The sequence below is a fragment of the Lissotriton helveticus genome (genome assembly GCF_964261635.1).
Source record: "Lissotriton helveticus chromosome 1_1 unlocalized genomic scaffold, aLisHel1.1 SUPER_1_unloc_18, whole genome shotgun sequence".
In the NCBI taxonomy this organism is placed as follows: Eukaryota; Metazoa; Chordata; class Amphibia; order Caudata; family Salamandridae; genus Lissotriton; species Lissotriton helveticus.
Window position 1 is genome coordinate 3188365 of NW_027611657.1, and position 24260 is coordinate 3212624.

At 39.8% G+C, this 24260-nt stretch overlaps 1 protein-coding gene across 1 annotated transcript in view; it reads right to left on the minus strand.

Moving 5' to 3' along the window:
* The window catches only part of LOC144805672 (uncharacterized), a 42292-nt gene extending 19347 nt beyond the window's left edge, over nucleotides 1-22945 (minus strand). The window contains exon 1 of the mRNA XM_078672183.1: nucleotides 21228-22945. Coding sequence (XP_078528309.1) covers nucleotides 21228-22945 — 1718 coding nt within the window. The remainder of the gene's footprint in view (nucleotides 1-21227) is intronic.
* Between the last annotated feature and the right edge of the window lie 1315 nt (nucleotides 22946-24260).

Genomic DNA, 24260 nt, shown 5'->3' on the forward strand with positions numbered 1-24260 from the left:
TTCAGAACACGGTTTCGTGTTTCTGCAAGACCCAAACTCACCCAGAGGATAGTCCTTGATTTTGCATAAAGACTTGCTGATGATAACCGATCACAACATTCATATGCTCCAATTTCTCGATGAGACAACATCTTCAAACTGTACGTATACAATTTCTTGCTTAGGCTCTTTTCATGAAAAATGTCTTCCCACATCTCCTTCAGTTCCGTCTTTTTAGATTTCATGATGTAAGGCGTTACATATCGAGCCACAGCAATAGAGTTGTCTGCAACATATTGTATGTCCATGTTAGCATTCCACATGGACAAAATGACTGGGTTATAGTCATTTATATATTTGGATTCTTCACCTCTTCTTAAATTGTACGTATTTTTAGGTGACCTTCTTCTGATGTTATGTCGCAAAGATGACATCAAATTGTTGTCTCTTCCTTTTGAAAGTACCGGTCGTGCAAATCCAAAACGACATTTGGTGTAGAATTTACTCTTTGATTTGAATTTTTGCCGACAATATTTTCCACAACGATGACTTTGAAAGCGTAACACTTTTCCTCTTAAGTCCTTATCAGTTGTACTATTAGGTATGTCACAAGTGGCATACTGTTCAATAAAAGACAGTACAGTCTCATCCGAGTCTGTTCCAAATTTAGGAGCATCCATGATCCATAACAGCATATGAATATGAGGAGCACCTCTTGCTTGATATTCTTTTCTCCAAAAGAAATCCAGTACTTCACCAAGAGGCGGATTTTTCTTGTTTGTAATAAAAGCCATCATAGCTTCAAATCTATGATTAAAATATCTGCAAACATTAACCGGATCTAACGAACACAGTTCTCCAGGTGTCTTGTAGTTTATATTTTCTATGTTTGCATTCGCCTCCCGAAGAAATTCAAGTAAATCTTCCCAAGCATACTCTGCACAGCTTAGAGTTAAAAACCATGTAGGTGCTCCTAAATTTCTAAGCATGCACTTCAAATCTTCATGACGACGGTACCAATACTCATTAGTACCACGCTGACAAGCCATTAAATTAATTAGGTGTGAATCCAAAACACTATCTTTCTGTTGCACTTTATCCATAAATTCCTTTGCTGAAATATTTTGCAGATGCACTCAACTTTTTAAGATATGGTTTACTGCATAAGACAGACCAGATAAGTCACTCTCAAACAGAAGATGAAACAAATATGGAATGCATTGGCGAAACCTCGGATCTTCTGCATATAATCTTGTTGTCCGGTACTCAGATGCAGGAATCTGCATAGGTCGATCATCATATCGTGTACCTTCACCTGTAGGGAATAACTGTGGAAAACAACGACCTTCCAAACTTTCTTCCCATACACTAATAGGATTTCCTTTTGCTTTTTTCATCTGAAATAATTCAATAGCATTCCCTATTGCTTCTTTGGAATGCAGTGGATGAACACTGTAATGCTCATAAATTTCTTCACTTCTGGATAAGTCAACTTTTTCAATTTGTCCAATAGACAAATCATTGTCCTCTTCTTCACTTACTTCTTCTTCTTCTTCGTATACATCTTTATAGTACTTATTATTTTGGACTAAATACAATGTTGCCTTTTTGACTTTTCTAACATCCACTAAATATTGCCAGATTTTCTTACTCTTTGTAGGTACACCATTAACTAGAATAACTAGAGGTTCCTCTTCTACATTTTCAACACCAATTGTTTCCATATTTTTTTTAAATCAAGTGGCAAATATACAACTCCACCCTTTAATCCTCTTTTTAAATCTGAAGGATTTAATTTGCCAGTCTTAGGCTCCATACGAACAATAGCCTGAAAAGGATGTACACATTGAATCAGAATAGTCTCATAAGTATTTAAATCCATCAGTTCCGATGGAATATTTATCAACTCAAGATTATTATGGACAGCTCTAGCAGGCATTCTATTTTCATTTAATTTATTATAACAATATTTACAAATACGTTGCTCAAAACCCAAATCAAAATAGTTTTCCACCAACAAATAAGTTGCGAAATCTTTCCATTGACTATTACTTTCATCTTCACTTTTTAAATATAAATCAACTAACCTAGTTTGACTTTTGTAATGAATGCGTCGACAACACACACAAGGAAAATTTGGTTTCTCACCTGCAATGACCTTAAACTTTGTTATTTCCTGTTCAAAATTTTCAATATTAAAATTTCCAACATTTTCTAACACATATCTTTCTATAATTATATCAGTTTCTGCATTATCTTCCTCTGGACCAAAATAACTTACCTCAATTTCTCCACAAATCTTCTTAACATCTAATTCACATGCATGCAAAAGAGCACTATTTAACTGTTTAAGTTTAAGTACTGGACTTTTTGCATAATACAACTTTCTCAGTAATTTTCTCATTTTGGTATGATGTACTGCTAACATCCTGAAGTGATGAAACACACTCTGGCATATTTTTTTAGAAATACAAGCCAGAGAATGGCCTTGCAGACCTATTTTTTCTCGCACTCTGCAATGATCTAATTCTTGCAACATTACAAATTTGTTTTTAAGACTTTCCTTAGTGTACTTACGTAAGAAATTGCGAAAGAAATCAATTGAATCCTGTCGTACACTACAAATGCTACTACAATTCCAACTGTAAACAGGAACATTAGGACGTCCCTCTAAAACTTCTCCAGCCATCACCTCTTCTGCATTTCTAACCACAATTTTCTCTTTCTCAATTGCACAACCATCCTTCACCTCATATGCTCGACCACTGGTGTCAACTGCATGCAACAAATCGTTACTTTGAAAGTAACTCTCTTCATTAAAAAATGGCTCAGAAGTTGAAGTATGCATCCACTTCCCAGAAAACACTTTACAAAAATTACTTCTATTTATGTGTCTCTTCCATTTACTTTTAGCTTTTAAAACTCGGATTGCCTTATTTAGTGTATTTATTCTATTAAGTACTAAAATAAATAATTTTCTTTTTGTCTCAAACGCGCGCTGAACAACACCCTCTATATGTTCTTTCTTCTTATAAAAAGCAGATATTCTTTTACAAACTTTCTCCTTTTTTAATAAATTCGAAAATACTCTGTTATAAAACATACGCTTCCTGATTTCCGTAAACTGATTCGTACGAGTTTTGCTGTATCTATTTTCCTCTCTGCTGATTCCAGAAACATTTTTATGTTTTGTTCCATTTGTCCTTCTACATACTGATAACTGTTTTTCCTTTTGAACGTTATTGTTAATAGTTTTCCTTTGACATAATCTTCTTAAAAAAGCTTTGGTTTTCTTACCAGGAGTACTCTTCTTTTTATCCGTCCTTTCTTGTTTTGATAAATCTTGTATTTCTTTCCTCTTCAAATGGTATGTCCGCTTATAGAGCTTTCTTTTTTCACTTCTGGTCGGCATACTAATTTATGTTTGTGATGAAAATGACAATCTGTAAAACACAAACATAACAAATATTATAGTTGGCTACTAGCATATAACATACAAATTAAAACCACAGATTAATTTTCTAAGTAGAATAAAGACAAAGAAACAGTCTCTGAACAGAGTAGGAAATCCTGTAGTGAATGTTGGTTCTAAATTTATGACAGTCCATAGCTGTCTTAACATTATAGACGTATTTTCTGATTCTATTTTTTAAAGCATACAAACAGTACACTGTTTTTCAAGAACTGTCGGTCATCCTAGTGCTTTAATCGTTTTTACTATATTCTCTTATACACTTCATGAGAACATGTCTTGTCACTCTCATAAAGCAGATCAACGACGAATAGGACAAGAAAACTGTCTTGAAGAATACTTTACTATCAAAAATAATTTTATTCATTTAAAAGTTCATAATCTAAAAGAACTTCAAGCATAATATCATCAGGTACTTCATCCAATTCATAGTCCTCATCCTCCAAATACTCCTCTTCTCCTTCCACTATCTCTAAATATGCACTGTCCAATGAAATGTCCATAAAGTCCTCATTTTCATTGTTTTTATCCTCCTCAAACACTGCTTCTAATAAGTCCTCCATCAGATCATTAATAATTTCAAAATGAATTTCTTTTGGTTCAGAATAATTCTGCATCTCTATTAGTTTTCGTTCTTCTGTATCCTTTTAAAAAAATATAAAGACTAAATTATATCTTTTTCATAAATATATAACTTAAAAGTACCTTTACTAATTTTTAAACTACATATATTTTTATACTTTCTAACTCATTAACTACATATATAAGATAGCACCTTCCTCTTGTTTTGAAAAGAAATTGACACTATAACCCTAGACATTAACACTGTTCCTTTTTTTTTACATGAAATAATTACTGCTGTAAAAAGACATTTTACTGTAAAATTTGTTTTTAGATTTTCTAGATATCACAACTATTAATAAACTTTATAATTAATTTTTAGGGATCCATTTTCTGAGTTCACCACTACAAAGTGCTATTCAAACTATATACAGTCTGAAGGGAAGGCTCACATTGTACAAACCATAGCATTCACTTAACAGATTACTACTTCCTACAGAGACAGTTGTTTTTTTGTTCAACAGCATACTCAGCATGTGAATTTCATTGCATGTACAAAATTTCATGCTAACCATGAAGAACCACATCATAATAAAGCTCTGCAAATATATGTAAAACAATGCATACAGATAGTACAGTCACAGAAATGCAGGAAAGATGCCCATCACACCAAGAGCCATATCATAATACCCCTCTGTAAAGGAAGAAAAAAGACTGCCAAAGATAATACAGCATGAGTTTCAAAAATAATCAACACTTAGCAAGAATTATTCCATGGAAACTGCAAAGAATTATAGATAATGATAGATAAACCAGAACTCCATCAGAAAGAAGACATGCACCAGGCCCATAAAAAGTTAATATCACTTGTCAGTTGAAAAAATATCTCAAAATACATATCTAGTACAAGCAGATACAGACATGGCAAAAATAGAAGATAAAATCATGCTCCAAACCGAAACTTTGCAAATATTTTAAAAAATCTTGTTTATTATTTTAATGTGCACCCAAAAAAATTGCCTTTCAAAAATACCAACTCACCTGAAAAAAGTGAATATAATTCGTGGAATTCTGTGATATGGAAGGCAGGTTGTTGCTTTTCAGCACCAAACACTATAAAAAAGAGAAATAATCAAATTTAATTAACATATTACAGACATATTTATTACACAACATAGAGCCATTGTAGCAAAGAACACGCCTAACAGATAAATTCCCTAAGATTCTCTACCATTAGATATCCTAATGCCTAACTAAGTTCAATAATTGTTTATTGATTACATGACATAAATAAATATGAAATAAAATATCCAATATAGAGTAGGAAATAGATACAGGACAGGAGAGATACAGACTACAGAAAAGAGAGAGACAGTAGCAGAAAGAGGAACATACAGAGACAGACTAGCATTCAAATCACAAATAGATAGACAAAAAAATAACACCACCACTGAAAAGTCAAGAAAGAAAGGGAAGATACAATAAAGAAAAAGATGACCATGCAGACGGAGTCACAGAGTAAAAATAACAGACAGAGAACAAAGAAGACAAAAACAGAAGGTACAGAGACAGAGAGGACAGCAGGCAAACACTACAATAGGGTGAGAGAGAGCAGAAGTAACACAGAGATGGACAAACAAAGCAGAAGACAGAGAAAGATAGAGAGAAGAAGAGTGAATAAGAAGAAAACAGATATACACCACCATACAGACAATGTAGGAGGAAGAATGAGAACACGACACAGATAAACATACAAAAGGAGCACGAGAAGAAGAGAGATATCACAAGGGACAGTGAAGGTAAGAGTGCTTTTAGGCCAGAAAATAAAACAATCACAGAAATGAATAAATATAATGAAAAACACAACCAAGACAGAGAGAGCAAGGAAAACAAAAAGAATAGGACACAAAGCTTCTCATTTATGAAAGCCATGCGCCAGAGATACATCACTTTTTCCCATGTTAAAAGTGACGCACCACCGGCGCAAGGCCTTCATAATTAAAGGCCCATGTGAGGGAGAACAACAACTGCATAGAGAGAAAATGTATGAGAGACAGGAACGGTAAAAATCAAAGGATAGGCAACATGGAGAAAAACTGCACAGTAGACAGAGATACAGCCAGACACACTAACATATATGAAGTAAGCAGCACAAAAACAGTATGTTCAGAAAACGAAAACAGCAATACAGATATATGTATACTGACTCCACTAACTTAGTGCAAGAACGTATCTGTTACAAGAACTCTGCATAATCTTAACTCACAACTCTTTCTTTCCCTTTAGCCCCAACACTTTCCCCTCTGAACTCACACCCACCATTGCAGCTCTCGGCCACAAACCACACTGTAAATTTTGCCCTCTAAATTTTGACATGTAAGTATGGTAGAACACGTAACATCATACCTATAGGAACTAAGTACTAATACCTTTGACACAGATTAATAGCTGCACAAGTTAACTAAAAAGTCTGCCTACGCCAGGCCTCAAAAGTGCAGCCCGATAGACAGCAAGCCTACCTTTAAGAAACTGCCTGTGCTGAAACCCGAACAGACCCGGCCAACTTAAAGCCCTGAAACTATCTCAATTTTCTCCTCTCTCTTTAAACCTTTACATTTCATTTTCAAACCACGTTTGCTTTCCATGACACACGTTTTTTTTCAATATTCCACATTCAACGCCTACACACTTTTCCCTTTTTAGTATCTGAAGCCGCAACTGCAACATGGCTAATGCACGAATTAATTAGTCTACCTTTCGCGTTTTTTCAGTGTTCAAATTCTTTGAATTTCTTCACATAAATAGATACCAGCGGCTCAGTACCTCCTACAGTCATAAAACCAAGTCGCTCCCTTTCACTTACAAATGCCTTTGAGACGGCAAAAAAATGTCCGGCAGATTTACAATCCCCTTACGCCACTTTAGCATCACTTTTAACATGGGACAAGTGAAGCAAAACTGCCGCACGGAGCATGTTAATCTGCCCCTAAATCTTTATAGAAATCAGTGTACTCAAACATGTAATTAGTCGTTCACATGCAGGCACTTTTAATTACATGACCTATTTAAGTAGAAGCGCTATAATGTTGCATATCTTTTCAAAGATACACCAGTGCCTGCTATAATGCCGACTTTTTCCTTATTCTTCAACAGTGGCTATGTTTTTTTTTCATGTAATGAAAATTACTATGAGTTTTTAAACAGCAAAGCTTACGCGGTAATAGTCACTCTGCATGTGCTTCCCTATAAAAATGTAGTTTATCTACCCCCGCATGGGAACCTTGATGTTTCCATCTGGCCGCAAATTTCGGCCTTGAATCACAAGACATGAACTACAGCCTTATTGTCACAAAAACAAGTTACCCTACCATCTGTTCGCAAACATATCTCTTTCACTTAGCTAATATTCACAAAGAAGTGCATTCCTTATGAAATAGTGACCTTCCTTTACAATTTGCTGAGGTGACTCCCATAATCTTTAACGCATCCTCCACTTCAAGACAGCCCTATTTTTTTTATAACTACTAAGCAATGGTTTAGTGACTTCTCTTGCAGAAATAATTTGAACTCATTCTGCTACTCTGCACTCCATAGTCGGCGACCTATTTGTCTGGACTTCCTGTTGTACTACCACTGCTGCGACTTTTGTGTTCCTATTTTGTTTATTACAAAATGGATTTCCCTCCTGTCTTCGCAAACGAGCCAGAACACTTAGAACTATTTCGCCAGAAGATGCTTGAGTACTATGGCATCCTACCACTCTTGACTTTGAGTGCGTCATATCGATTATCATTTCGATTTTCCTATTTCACCTGTGTGCAGCCTGTATTTCATTGCCTGAGCTGTGATTTCATGTGGGCCCTGGACTTATGTCTCTGCAACTTGGTATCTCCTAAAGTGAATTACAATCATCTAATGAATCCGTTAATTGATCATGAACAGCTTTGTTCCAACGGAGGGATTATGGCCTTTGCAGCGATACAAGGAGTTCTGGGTCATTGGAATATATTCGCAGCGGCGCAAGATTTTTTGGCACACAGCTACATAGAAAAGACACCGAGCTGCCCTCTGATGGTACTAGAGGCTCCGGTAATTAAAGACCATGTATGTTCTTTTCCTCTTTTCAATTGGATGGCTGACATGTTTTCGGATGATAACAGTGACTTCCTTTTAGAAGCGGTTGCTGCTTATTTCGCTTACTCAGTTATTGGATGACTCTTATGCAAGCCATTGACGTCTACATTTTGTTTTGCCTCCCTATCTTTTTCACGTTTTCTTGGATTTTTTTTTTACATCAACAGACCTATTGGCTTTACTAACAGTGGACATTACAATTTCCTGCTGGTCAGATTTTCGTGTTTTATGTGGACTACATTTTTTTTCCTCAGCTACTCGATTTCGAACGTAACTTTTTATTGAACTCTAATTTCAACAATTCAGTTGCATATCTTATCTTATCTTATTTCAAACGTACTCGGAGCAAAACAGGGTAATATATGCTACATGTGCCCTAATTAATGTGTAACGGTAGCATGAGTTTTTTATAAGTGTAAACGCCATTTCTCCTTTCAACTGCTTATTTGCGCCTCACACACCTCTGCTGCTTTAGTTTTCCATGTACTTAATTTTTTTATTAATTCATAAGAGAAAAATATGTTCTTTCACTAATATTTGCATTACTTTTTGTGCTGTATTTCAGATGGAATACTGAAACCTTCAAAAGATATGTCAATATAGTAGCTCTTCTCAACACTAATTTTCGAACGTTCCAACAGATAGCATACATGCACCTCCATCCAACTTGTCGCTTTTGGCACGTTTTTTTTTCCTCACACAATAGCATAACACAAAGTTGATAGTGCTTCGCATGCAGAGACCTGATTGTTAATGAGCTGATGTCTAACCACTAGCATTTCCATGTATCGTTGCTAAACTGAAAGGCAAGACACCTTCTTACATTTAATAAAATATAATGTACTTCCTCATAACGGTGTAGAATTAATTTTGCTAAACCATATTCATTTTACATCAACTATAACGTTTGTATTCTATGTACTAGTGACTATGCCGATTACTTTGTTTCTTACAATATCTGTACTCGTATTAGATAAGAAACTTGCCTTGAAAACACTGCATTTCTGAATAAACATTTCAAATATACACGTTCTCTCTTTTAATCCATATTCTGAACTGAAATAATTGTATACTGACAGAGTATTCATGTGTTCCACGTAACCTCAGCTCTACTAAGTTCATGTTTTCTTTTGTCGACCAGACGTACTCATACTAGAACCCTCAGGCCTATGACGGCCCGTCAAGCCTTTCTTAGCGAGTCGCGGACCATGCAAACAATCGTACCTCTGTAAGAAAATAATTTATTACTGTTACCAAACACCGCCGCAGTTCCGCTTCACTCAGTGTTAATCACTGCTCCCCCACTTCTACAGACCAGACACTATGTCGTATTTCACTCCTTATCACCCTTTCATCTGCACTATAACAAACACTTCTCCGCCAGCCACCAGAGAACAGAGTGCAGATGCAGAAGCACTAAGAAGTCAAATACGACATACCCTCTGCTCTGTGGAGCCAACCGAGCAGTAATTGTGAAAGTAGACATTCACTAGCGCTTCAAAAAAGCATCTCAATTATATAAATAGTTTTTTGAAAACCTGCCAAGTACTTTGATGCGACTATCTGTGTGTGCCTCCACAGCAAACTTCCTCAGCCCGGACTGAAGGCAGACACAGACAGACACACACACACACAGTAAGATAACACAGGGCAATGGAGACAGAAAGCAGAAGGGAGATAAAGATGGAGTCAAACGGCAGGAGGGAGAGAGATATTTGTATACTCGGTCTGCTACCTCAATGTATGAAGGCATGTACTGCACGAACCTGTATACAACCTCATAATCACAAATTTTATTTTATTTTACTCAGCCCCCTCCCCCTCTCACCCCACCCCCACCAGTGCAGCCCGCGGCCACAAACCACACTGTAATTCTGTCGTCTGACAGAAAGTTTATGAATACCTTAAACATTAGCACTTTTTGACGACAGTTTCACATGTGTACTACAGGAACCTGTGTACAACCTCATAGTCACAACTTTTCATCAACTTGTTGAACTCTGCTTTCAGGGTCGGAATGAAAGGCCAAATCGAGATAGCAAGCCTCCCTACTCGCTGTGAAACAGTGACAATGTACAGAATTCCAGCCAACATCCTGCAGCAAGCTTCATTATTTAAAAGCAAATAGCTACAGTTAGCTAATAGTGTGAATGTTGGTACGATAGCTGTCACAGGAATTCCATTCATAATGCAAGCTAAATTCGGAGTCTCCACATTACACGTGTCGTGCAATTAAACATTCTTGCATACGAGTGAATGATCAGGTGTGGAAGTGCACTCCTGCCCTTTTAAGTAAACCTCTTAGCCATCCCTCAGACATCTGTATGAGAAGGGCAGAGACCAAACTTCATGGAGAAAAGCGGTACCAAGTGGTTCATATCTACCCAGGGCATAGTGTTTCATACTTGAACTAAACTTAAACAGAGGAAAATGCTATGTTATTAAACCATGGATGAGCCACACAGCTGAATTAGATTCGGCTACAGAAAATGGTAATGGTTCTAATATTTTTATATGCAATAGAGAATATGAGGCATCCTTCATGGACATGAACTGTTGTTTTTCAGTTAAATTAAACGGAAAAAACACTGACAATATATTAATGTAGTCCCAAGGCACTTTCCCAGATTTTAAAGTTTGTAAGGTCCATGCAAACTGCGTGATGGACCGCAATTGATTTTGACCAATTAACAAAACAGAAACATCATCTTGCAAGATATCCACAACAGATGAAACAATATTATCCAAGGTGTAAATCCCGGAAGAGAGTGTGTTAATGCTATTATTAATGACAGCAAGCACTTTTTCCAAATTAGCTTGGTCAATTGCTCATAAACGGGAAGCAGCCTCAACCTGCGACAGTTTCCAAACTTCATTGTAAATAGCACATATATATATCTTTTAGATCTTCCACTCACAGGACCCTTAACAAAATCAGTTAAATCAACATTGTCGGTCAACAAAGATAAATGATGTTTAACAGACGAAAGGGTGGAATGTTTCAGCCAATTTTGACATAATTTCCCCACTGACTAGGTGGTAACTGAATGGGAAGTTTCAAAAAGGGATCAGTTCTGTCCTGTGTGAGGCCAGGGGCTAAACCCAGAAAGCCATGTTGACAAGTATCAGAACTTGTTGGCCACAACAGCCAACCCACAGGATCCAGTGACGAAATTCTAAAGGAGGAGTTAGAAATTAAAGATTGTAATTCATCAAGGGACCTATCGGTATGATTGTTCCAATTAGGGTAAGCATGCAGATTAGGAATTTTAGGGGTATTCATGTGTTTTGAAGTGGCCAAACCAAGACAAGTTGTTTGTGAGATCGTACTATTTAAAAACAACATGTGGCCTGGAATAAGACATGCTTGGTGTAAAGCTTCAGTGCCCTGCACTTGCCAGGGTCTAGAACCCCAAACAGATTTAGGATCTATGGTATCTTTCCATAGCTCGTAGCCACCCACTGCTAACTGATCCATAAAGGATTTGGAATGCAACAATTGTGTGTGAGTAAGTCTCACTTTCGAATTTGATTTGTAATTTAATTTAAAATAAAATGAGCTCGGGTTAGACCGATCAAAGTCAGTAAAATATGTGAATTTATTCAAAAGGGTATTTGAGCTGCCTTCTGTGGGAGTAGGACAATGTTCCAATTGGGTGTAATTAACCACATTTCCAGATTTATTAGCCTTATGCAGAAAGTGATGGCCATAGTGTTGGTAACAGAACAAGTCGGCGTAGTTTGTGGAGTCTAAATATAAATCCTCAGCATCAAAGGCAGCATAATATTTCAAATCAGAAAAGAGAGCTTCAATGGCTAGGACATTCCAATCATCAGAACGTATGTTTTGTTTCACAACATCCCCCATTGAAACACGAAGTACATTAGGAACATTAACCACCTCTGTGGGTCCATGAATTTGAAATTTTACAGCATCTCATATAATCCCATCTAGCACAGGCTAGGCTGTGATGTTGACAAAAGTATGGTCTCTTTTCATGATGTGTGATAAGGAGTGTGGGGCCAAAGTCCCATCAATTAATATGATTTTTGATCGTTCAGTTATATAGTGTCCATTTACCAGACGACAAAATACCATCACAAATCCAACTGACATAAACAAAAAAATGGAGTTGAGAACCAACCAGATGTAAGTCCAAGGGGGAACCAAAAAATGTCTTTTAAAACAAGTAACAAAAATAGAAAACCTCAATGGTACACTTGATGTTATAGAGTCAGAGTCAAAGGAAAAACATGACTGGTCACCTGGACTTGTCTACACACCAGGCAAAGACACATCCGTGGGATATGTATACTCAGTATCTTCATTTGGATCGCCAGCTGGCGGATTTTATAATGGATTAGTGACTGTGGACATCTCTATAGCAAGGTCAGGCTTGTTGGTGTCAGCCAAGGCCAAAACAGAATTTCTCAGCATTGCTGGACAAGAGACAGCAGGAGTCATACTAAGAAGAATCGGCCACTCGTTGTAGTTTGAAATTGTCAATGGAGTCGTACCTGTTTCCCTGGAAGTGAGTGCATGATAAGAGGGGCTGAACTCCTTCTTGTTCTAATCTCCACCTTCTCACGGACCAGGTCACCGACTCGGGATAGCCAGCTAACTACCGGAATCTGTAGATCAGCTCCAGCTCCAGATGTGGAGGGCAAGTGTTCCTTTGCAAGACTGTCTCGAGTCTCTTGTAGGTTCTGTAACACAGCAGAATGATTATCTACGTCAAAAGTTACGGCTGTCGCCGCCATGTCTAGACCATCAAGGTCCGGGAAAAACATTTTTATACCAAAGAGCATTTCGTATGGGGTCTGCCCACCCAGAGATCTTCTAGGAAGATTATTTAGTGCACGTAGTACCTAAGACCCTAGCTGTCAAAGATTGCTTTAAGTAACAGTTCATTCGCTTCACAACAGAATTGCCCTCAGGCCAGTATGGAGACAAAAATTTCACCTGCACCCCCAAAGACCCCATGGCTACCTTGTACGCCTTAGAGGTGAACGCTGAACCCTGATCAGAATGCAAGGTGCCACATGCAAAAATTCCCACAAAGACATGCAAATCCCTGATGGCAGTTCAAGCATCAGCACTCCTTTGTGGCCAAACGCAGAGAAAACGTGTGCATGAATCCACTGCAACTAAGATATACTTATACGCAGTATCAGCAGAAAAACGTCAGCAGTGATCTAAATAAACACAACCAAGTGGTCTATTAGATATGTACAGCTGAGTTTGTGGCGGCCGTGCAGCAGTTGAAGGTTTAATCTGCTGATATACTTAACAAGAAAGGACATATTTACAAGTTTATTTATACAATCCATGCCACCAGTAACGCTGCTGTAAGATAGAGACATACGCTGAAACGTCGGCATGAACCGAGGCTATGCCTTTGTGAGAGACTGTTATCAAGGGTAGCCTGCGGTCCGCGTCGGGAATCATCCTGTCACCAACGTTGTTAATTCTCACATAGGGAACTTTATCAGGACTTAAATGACAAGAGTATTTAGAAGGGAAACCTTTAGGGTAATTATCGCCGATCTCTGTAGCAGCTATAGCTGCCAAGATGTCATCATCATTCTTACTGTTGGACCTTGTAACTGCTGCTACTACATATGTTGCTACTGCGGTCTTTGCTGCTTCATCAACAAGACTGTTGCCAACAGCGTGTACTCCTACACGCTGGTGACCAAGAGTATGAATTACATTTACGAGAAGCAGACGTTCTTTATTTCTGCGACTCAAACCCATTTCATCTTGTGCTTAATTGTGCCCCCTTTGGAATCACGATAGTCATTCTGAGTCCAAAAGAATACATTTTTATTGAAGGACTGAACACAGTAATAAGAGTCACTCACAATTAAAGTAGTCACACGAGGGTCTGCAAACTCCAATGCAAGCACTAGAGCACAGTTTGAGAAAGGTGTGTCAGGGAAGCTTTGTTTTTTATAGTCTATTATGGAAAAATTCCAATCACACAATGGTTCATTTTTTTGTTTTAATGAAGGTGTTACTATATTCGTGATAGTACGTAGGAGAACAGCCAACACTTGTTTCACCCCTTACATGGCCATCCGGCCTGGGGCTTCCTCAGGGTGTTACGAATCAGGTTGAAGAAGTATATCTGGTCGTTCTTTTCTGTGGATAAATAGGGATTCCCTGATTTTGGTGTAATGCCGGTACGAGTCATCTCGTGCAATTGGAATTTTTCCATAATAGACTATAAAAAACAAAGCTTGCCCTGACACACCTTTCTCAAACTTTGCTATAATAGGGGGTTAGGGGTTTCCCCATGCCGAGGGCAAGCTTGACAGAAAAGAGGGACCATTGCTCAATAAACAGCTAGTAAGGGGTTGGGACATTTTACCCCTCATTCTCACTGACCCAAGCACTAGAGCACGTAGCTCTGCCAACTGGGCGGTACAGTCACCTAATGTCTGCGTGTGCACGACATCTGACTTGAATTCTCCATTCACCATGGTACCAGCCACGATTGCGCAGGCCACTGAATAAGAATGCTTAGATCCTATTGCCGGTTGCGCCGAACTGTCAGTGTTAATGATACAATGGTAATCCTCAAGCGTGCGCATGAACATAGGAGCAGGATGAACAAACTCATACTGTAAGAACTCCTGAGTTTGCAATGAAGGGGCAAAGATAAATGTGACATCCGGAGATGTCAACGAAGTTGCCCATTGTATCCAATTAGGATATAAAACTTTAGAATTTGGTACACTGGCTTTCATCACTGCTTCAAATGCAGTATAAGGTGTAACAACCAACATGTGTTTTCCTTGTGACTGCGCTATCTCTTTTAGAATCGCCATCTGTACAGCTGTCAAGACTTTCTCGACAGAAGAAAATCGCTTTTCAGCCGAAGCGTACAAGTGTGACTTGTAAGCGATAAGCACTGTGTCTCCTTCATTAAACGTCAAGTACGTGAAACCCATGGCACCAGGCACAATTCTTATTACCAGGTTAGTGTGGTTATCATGAGTCAATAAGTACTTAGATTCAAGAAGATCAGACTGCAAAAATTGCAGAATAGCTGCATGTCCCGGCAGCCAGCATGACTTGGTAAAAGTTGGTTGTATCAAAGCATATGGAGGTTTGATACGCTGGGCATAATTGGGAATATAAGTACGCCCAAAATTCAAAAATCCCAGCAAGGATTGTAGTTTTTTCAGAGTTTTAGGAGACTGTGAGAAGTTGGCCTGATAGGTGATGTTTCCAATTCTGGAACCACCGATTATCAGACCAAACAATCCCTTATGGTGTCTGGTTGTAAGTCAACCTTATTAGACAAGCTATCCTAGGGGTAGCATGGACTAAGCAGCCTAAAGGCTTAACTTAAGAGGTCGTGTTAAGCGAGCTGTTTTACCACATACAATCCTGTAATATCAAATGAAAGGACACCACACAAGTATATATTATAAAAATATATGTGTTTATTACTAAAAACAATCCCCAGTATTCTTTATGAATAAAGGGGCACAAGCGTTAAATCAAAAGCACTGTTTAAACATACAAAGTTGCACGATTATGGATGAGGGCGGGGGCCACTCAAACCATATACTAAACAAGTGGTATAAGAGATACCAATCGAACAGTGGTTAGGCCTAGGGCCTAGGGAATCGCTGGGAGCAGTCAGGACAAGCAATGCTGAAGTCGGGAATGGCCCACGGGATTCGGGTGCAGTGCGGAAAGCGCACGCGTGCACCAATGTTAACCAATGGTGCGTAAAAGTTGTAAAGTTAAAGTTTAAGGACACTTCCGCTGAACCTAGAGGAACAAAACTTAAGACACAGACCCTAGAGATGTGTACCAGTGTGGGAACACCGGCGGAGCAAAGTTACCTCACCCACAGGAAGCGGGTGCACAGGGTCGAAGTTGAGTCCGGTTTCGTCACGCAGGCTCTTGGTGCTTGAAGCTGAAAGGGCTGCAGGCGGGGTGAAAGAGAAGTGTCCGGTGGAGTCCAAGGGTGGACTCAAGTCGAAAAGTACCTGAAAGCAGAGGGGACAGAGTCTGGGTCACTCAGCAGTGACCAGGGTGGAACCAGGACGAAACCAGGCAATGTCGGGCGCAATCAGGTGGTCGTCGAGGCGCTTCTCTCCACTGTCACGTGGGCTCTGGGGCATCTGCGACGTCCAGGAGCAGGTCACGATCTGTCCCACACAGGCTCTCGCCGTCGGCGCTGTCGGCTTCAAGATTGGAGCAAACAACACTTGGCAAAAGCAATCCACGCGGAACCGGGAGATTGCTTCTCACTCGAACCAGGAAGGTCAGAGTGGGGGCTCCTTTTCAGGGGAGCTGGTGTAGATCTCGAGCAACCAGATTCACAAGTCGTATTTGTAGTTTCGTCGGCACAGGGACCACTAGCCGGCTGGCAAGTGACCGGGCCAATGCGTTGAGCCAAATGGAGCAGAAGGGCCCCACGCAGCACTCGTCGAATGTGGAGGGCTGAACTTCGTTGCAAGAGTGGCTCAGGGTTGGGGATTCTCAAACCCCGGTGTACAGCTTCGCGGGTCACTCGTGGGCTGCACGGTCAGCGTCTCGTGGTCTATTCAAGATGGCGTGCCCCACGCTTCCGGTCGCCTCCACGGGTCTCAGCTCTGCAGGGACTGTGGATCGGGCTGTAGGAAGGCAGGCAAGCTTGATCTCGTCGATCTCAGTCGCTCGAGTTCCGGCGAGAACTGCGACAAAGTAGACGTCGAGGGCTGGATGGTGCCTGTTTACACAGGGTGGTCACTCCTTGACCACAAGGGAGATTCTTCGGGCTTCCACGTTGAGTAGGAGGTCCAAGGGTCCAGAGTTTCGTTTCTTATGTTTCGTCAGGAAATCTAAAGTGCATTGGCACTGCTCCCACTCTTATTCGAATCTGGGGGGCGTGATTACCTGCTAGGTCCCCTCCTATGGGTGGGACCCAGGAAGGGGGTGGATACACCCCTTTCCTTTGATCCAGGCCGCCCTGGCACGAGGGCTGGAGTGCCCCAGAACCGGTTTGGCCGGATTATGCAAGGGGCAGCCTTGTGCGCCCCAAGCAGTGTCTGGTTTCTTTCAGACCTCCCTGCTACAATCCACTATCTCCTGTCTGGAGGGTGGTAAAACCCCCCCTGCGACAGGAAACCCTTTGTCCAGGCCCCATTTGGCAGAGTTTCGGTCAGCTGCAGGGGTCCAGACCCGTGTCTGTGGCAGAGGCATCCATTTTGTGGATCTAAGGCCCTTTTTGAAATTAACCGCATTTAAGTAAAGTAACATGTCTTACCCCTCTAGAGGGGTGGAATGCTATCCCCGTCGCCAGAACTGGTGAGGGGATAGTATTCCAAATCGTATGACACCTTACACGACATGTTTTGATAAAGCCAAACCAAAGATGCTATATAACTGCGAGGGTAATAAGGCACTTAAGAGTATATGGTATGGCGTTATCCTGAAACAGCTTAGGGAGTTGTTCCCGACAGCTGCAGACAGGCTCGGCTCATGCTAGAGCTCCATCTCACATGAAACCACGCACTCTGCCTCCAGGATTGATGAGGCCTTCCATAGCAGTGGCTCACAGGTTAATATGTGTCCAGATATAGGTTTAGATATAGGTATACTATATCTAAGCAAGGGGTGATTACACCACCTTACCCCAGCTGAGTGATCAGCCAGTTGTGTCAATTTAAGAACCAGCCAGGGGTGGCAAAAGATATGCTGCAGCCCCTGGTAGGCCTTGGTGGCCCCTATGCCCTGGGCACCTATAGTGCATTATACAGGGGCTGACAAGGAGTCCATTTCCAATTGTGGTATGTACCTAGGGTACATGGAATCCATTTTACAGAGAGAGCAGATGGCCTGGGGCCCTGATTAGCAGGGAACCAGGTCAACTAAGTCAAAAACCAGCTAAACACAAGGCAAAAAATCGGGGGTAACCATAGTCAGGTAGCCACCTTCCTACAGAGACCATAAACATGCACATTTCTCCAGGCAGTGAGGTGCAAGACCTCTACCTTCATTGTTGAGCCCAGGAACAACACTGGGCTCAACAGTGAACTCCGCAATGTCTGACTTTGCAAAGATAAATTTATAACTGAAGTCCGGAAACATAACTATGATGCGGTCAATGCGACACAGATGCGGCCATAATTCGTCGTCCATTAGATAAATATCATCAATGTACGAGTACCCATTAGGATCAATGCCATCTAACAAAGAGACAACACGTGCGGCAAAGACACCTGGGCTGTTTTATAGCCTATGGCCAATCTTTTAAATTGTTTTTGTTTGCCGCCACAAGTGAACACTGTCCATTGACAACTAACGGAGGACAGGTTATGACTAAAAAAGCCATTTGAAATGTCTTGTGTGATCTTAAATCTTTTTCACATCAGACTGTTAACGAGAGCTGAACTGTGGGTGTTCTGTACCGCACATGTACGACAACATGAATTTAAATGTCGATAATCCAAAACCAGAAAACACAAGAATATGTCTACACCCAATTAATTTCCAAAAACTTATATCAGATCATAGGAGAAACACAAACTTATTGAGTTTGACCCGGTATATTTATTTATACTTGTCTATTTCGAAAAACAATTTCATTCTTCTTTTGTAAGTTTCGCAAAAAAGGAAAAAACTGTACATTCAATACATTTAAATTCCAGCATCTAACTATTTACAAACAAAATATTTACAATTCATATACACAATTATCATACATTCCACAAAAAATTCACTATACAAACACAAACAATTGAAATGTTCAAAAAAGTTAATCTGAATTAATAAAGAATGAAGAGACAACGTCAAAAGGAAGGAGCACGTCCTAAAATAAGGATGACTTTTACAACCAGCCAGAGCTAGTTCAAATGCTTAGTGATATTGATTGCTCCCTCAGATGTGCCGACGCATTTCTAGTCCGAGGAAACCAGTTCCCAGACTATCATCAGGGCTTTGTCACTTTTCTGTGTAAAATGCAGAAACACAATAAAGTTTTAATTATCTAGCTTGAAGCCTCTATTCTTTCTGGTATTGCACTAAACAATCTAAAATATGTACCTGTGTGTAAATATTCACATTAATAATAATAATAATGTTGATGTAATTCAAAATGTGAACCTTTTCATGAATCTCATGCTTGAATTAACCTATAACACATTTGTATAGGTAGGTTCATCCGTCACGCCTGTTAACCGGAAAAGGTGTTGAGGGTATTGTGGACAGATACAAGCACTAATCAAGACTTTGGGCGCCATGTTGCGGGAATTCTGCTCATGCACAGAACTATGCGCAGGAAACCAGGACCTCAGTGTATTGTGGTGTACCAAAAATCCACCTCAGTGCCCAGAACCCCTATCCGACTAGCAACAGTGTCTCATTCATTCTCCGTACTACAGCAAAGCTACCAATGAACAAGCGACTTTGGTACCTCTCAGGAATAGTGGGAATCAAGAACACTCTTTTGATTTTACTCTCATAAATGTCCACAATGTGAGTAATCAGAGTCAATGTATAGTTTAAAATGTTTATTTCAACTACGTGCTCTAAGATGCAGTATCTTTGCTAACATAAGTAAAAAGATGCATAAAATCAATACAATCAACATTGTTACAATTCCATAAAATACAAAGGGAGAAATCATATTATAATGATAGTGGAACCAGGTCTATAGCGCCTTGTGTACCACCCTCCCCTTGCTAGGAGCTAGGTATTATAATAATAGAAGTTCTCTAGGTTAAAACCGGGAACCCCATACCTCCAAAGTCAGGTGAAGTGAATCACATCCCAGATCAGCACAGCTCTTTGTCGATTGAAAGGTTTTTTCCAAGTGCTAGTCTCATGCATGCAGTGCAATATTAAAAGCACCTGAGTTTCAAAAATGAGCAGCTCTGTTTGTGTTGTGTCTAGAGCGTGGACCGATCAACCTGCATCAACAGCATACATTGTTATTTTAACATTGAACACTTTGTGCAGACTTGAGGGCGCAGTGTGAGTCTAGAGATGTGAAAAACAGACCGTTCTCATGTGAAGGAAAAGCAAGCTGTTTGTCTTTATAAAAACAGAGACATGTAGTGTCATGTGCAAAAACAGCAAAATGGCGTTTGAGCAACTAACTCACTTATGCTAATATAGCAATGTGTGCAGGCAGAATCGTATTCATCCCTACACTTTTACAAGTAGCATGAACAGGAACTCTTGGATGTTTTTCTTTGTAACTCTTCACCGCCAAATAAAAACCGCCAGTGTTTCTTTTCTTTTATTCCACATTGTGCTAGTCTCCCAGTGGATTTCCTGTTATATCACATTGTTTTTTTCAATATGTACCAAAGTGAACAATCACTGGGAACAGACACTTTTATTATTCTACAAATCTTTGGTTTTCTTCTTTTCATCTAGTCGAGTCTTTATTCATCAGGTATTTGAATATCCCACATAATTATACATATTTTTCCTGTAATTCCTTCATCTCACAATAACTGCACTCTTCTGTTCCTGTCAATGTCCTCAGATGAGTCTAAATTATTGCTATTGTTATTAAGTTCTTTCTGAATTCACTGCATCTCTAGTATTATTTATAATGAAGGTGTGTGTTCGCTGAGGCTCTGTAGGATCGGAAATTGACAAAAGCTCGTCACACTTTTAGTGCAATTGTACGGTTTACCCCAGGTGTGTTCACAATTGACAAAATCACTTCTGACATTCATTGCAATGCCCATTTTTACTCTGTGTATGTTAGTTGATGTATTCGTAGGTTTTATAACTGACAGAAGATATTCACACATTCACTGCACCTGAAAGGATTTTTCTCTGTGAGCATTAACTGATGAATCCTTAATGCAAAAGATTTCCTAAAGGTACTTCTACACTCACTACAGTTGTATGGTATTTACAGAGTGAGAGCAAGCTGATGTCTACATAGGCTTGATAATTGACTACATTTCTTCACACATTCATTGCACTTGAATGCTTTTCTTCTGCGTTTGTTTGCTGATGCCTGTTTAGGATTGATAATGGACTTCAGCTTTTCAAGCATTCATGGCATTTAAAAGATTTGTTTCCCCTTTGTGAGCTCGCTGATGATTTCTTAATGCTGAAGAGTAAGTAAAACTACTGCCACATTCACTGCAATTGTATGGTTTTTCCCCTGTGTGTATTCGCTGATGTGTCCGGAGGTTTGATTGTACGCTAAAACTACTCCCACATTCATTGCAATGGTAGGGTTTTTCCCCTGTGTGTTTTCTCTGATGTGTGTGGAGGTTTGATTGTGACCTAAAACTACTTCCACATTCACTGCAATTGTATGGTTTTTCCCCAGTGTGTATTCGTTGATGTCTCCGGAGGTCTGTTAACTGACTGAAGCTCTTTACACATTCACTGCACTGGTATGGTTTTTCCCCTGTGTGTATTCTCTGATGTGTGTGGAGCTGTGAAATGTGATTGAAGCTCTTTACACATTCCTTGCAATGGTATGGTTTTTCCCCTGTGTGGGTTCGCTGATGTATTTGGAGTTCTTGTAACCGACAGAAGCTCTTCACACATTCACTGCAATGGTATGGTTTTTCCCCTGTGTGTGTTCGCTGATGTGTGTGGAGGTTTGATAATTGACTGAAGCTCTTCACACATTCCTTGCAATGGTATGGTTTTTCCCCTGTGTGGGTTCGCTGATGTATTTGGAGTTCTTGTAACCGACAGAAGCTCTTCACACATTCACTGCAATGGTATGGTTTTTCCCCTGTGTGTGTTCGCTGATGTGTTTGGAGTTTTGCTAACGTACTGAAACTCTTCACACATTCACTGCAATGGTATGGTTTTTCCCCTGTGTGTATTCTCTGATGTCTGCGGAGGTGTGATAATTGACTGAAGCTCTTCACACATTCCTTGCAATGGTATGGTTTTTCCCCTGTTTGTGTTCGCTGATGTGTTTGGAGTTTTGCTAACGTACTGAAACTCTTCACACATTCACTGCAATAGTATGGTTTTCCCCCTGTGTGTAATCTCTGATGTGTGTGGAGCTGTGAAATGTGATTGAAGCTCTTTACACATTCCTTACAATGGTATGGTTTTTCCCCTGTGTGTATTCTATGATGTCTATGGAGGCTTGATAATTGACTGAAGCTCTTCACACATTCACTGCAATGGTATGGTTTTTCCCCTGTGTGTGTTCGCTGATGTGTTTGGAGGTCTGTTAACCGACAGAAGCTCTTCACACATTCACTGCAATGGTATGGTTTTTCCCCTATGTGTATTTTCTGATGTGTGTAGAGGTTTGATATTTGACTTAAGCTCTTTACACATTCCTTGCAATGGTATGGTTTTTCCCCTGTGTGGGTTCGCTGATGTCTTTGGAGTTCTTGTAACCGACAGAAGCTCTTTACACATTCACTGCAATGGTATGGTTTTTCCCCTATGTGTATTTTCTGATGTGTGTAGAGGTTTGCTATTTGACTGAAGCTCTTTTTACATTTGTTGCAATGGTATGGTTTTTCCCCTGTGTGTATTCTCTGATGTGTGTGGAGGTTTGAAATTTGACTGAAGCTCTTTACACATTCCTTGCAATGGTATGGTTTTTCCCCTGTGTGTGTTCGCTGATGTGTTTGGAGGTCTGTTAACCGACTGAAGCTCTTTATACATTCATTGCAATGGTATGGTTTTTCCCCTGTTTGTATTCGCTGATGCTCTTTTATGGTTTCTAATTGGCTAAAGTTCTTGACATATTCAGTGGAATTGCACGATTTTTCTCCTGACCGTGTTTCCTGAAGGGTCAGCATAGTTAATAAACCAGTGTAGTATCCTGGTTTGGATGCCATGTGCCTTTTCCATTAACCTGTCTTGCTACTCAGCCCTCTCTTCCAACTGTCATCCATCCACCAGGCACACCACACATTCCATATTACCTCACATACTCAACATTCTACCATTCACCCAGGTAGGCTGAGTAGCAAGACAGGTTAATGGAAAAGGCACATGGCATCCAAACCAGGATACTACAACCACTTGTGTTATTTTCACATTCCCTGTATGTGTGTGATATTGTGGACGCTTGATTTCCGATTTAACAATAAAATACAAGACTCACTAAATACCTGCCACATTCATAATATCAGTAAGGCTTCCTTGTGGGTGATTGCATCTTTAGAATGGATAATGGCTTCGCATGCTTGCGGGTAAAGCTTAATCTTTGTTCCGGTAGGTGTAAATTGGGACAATACTCTGTACTTCAGAGAGCAGATCTCCGCTTTCCTTTAGCCTTCAGTTGTTAGGCTCCACTTCGTTGTGCTTTTCCCTGGTGCCTGTGGTTTGGCTAGAAAGAGTTTGCAATACACCTAGAGCACTGAATGCTGGTCTGTTACCAGTTTTGATAGCGAAGCACTGCTCTAGCCATATCATGATGTTGAAGCGACTCGTAATGTGTACAGCTACTCCAAAGAGTGTCCCGGGGCAAAGCACAGGTCAGAAAAGAAAGTAAATCCGGTTGTTTCAAACTTGGACAAAAAGCCAAGTTTCCAACATTTTTTAAACATTATCACGTTACTAACAGCTCAAAGCTGAAGAGGGAGTTTGTTCCAAGCTATGGATCCCAAATAGACACTAGACCTTCCTCCAACTCTCATACCGGCCTCATGATCAAAGCTGATCTGCAGGTGGTTTATCAGTTTTGGTGTCTTGGTTTTGTTGAGGTCATTTCTTCGTCTTCGGGTGTCGAGGTGCAGAGCTCAGACTCGTATTCACTGAATTGCCTTTGACTGCTTCTTCCTGGATCTGTCCTCTGCCTCTGATTTCACTGATGTTTTTGGAGCTCCTTATTTTTGATAATTTTTGCAGGTTTGATGTGTTATCTTCATTATTCATAATCAATCCATGCATTTAAGACTTATTTTCTGTTGGATGTAAAGAAATGCAATATTACTAAATGCAAACGTAAAGAATGTGAATACACAATATTTAACCAGCTGTAGAAGACATCTCTTCTCTACCATATTTGAAATTTAGTAAGGAACATTTTACCATACATGGATATTTCATTAAAACTGTGGTTGAACATGTCACATTGTATTTACTTCTGAAAAGGCAGTGATTTACCATTATTCACTGAGTAACTTACTAAAGAAAGGGCAGTCACGG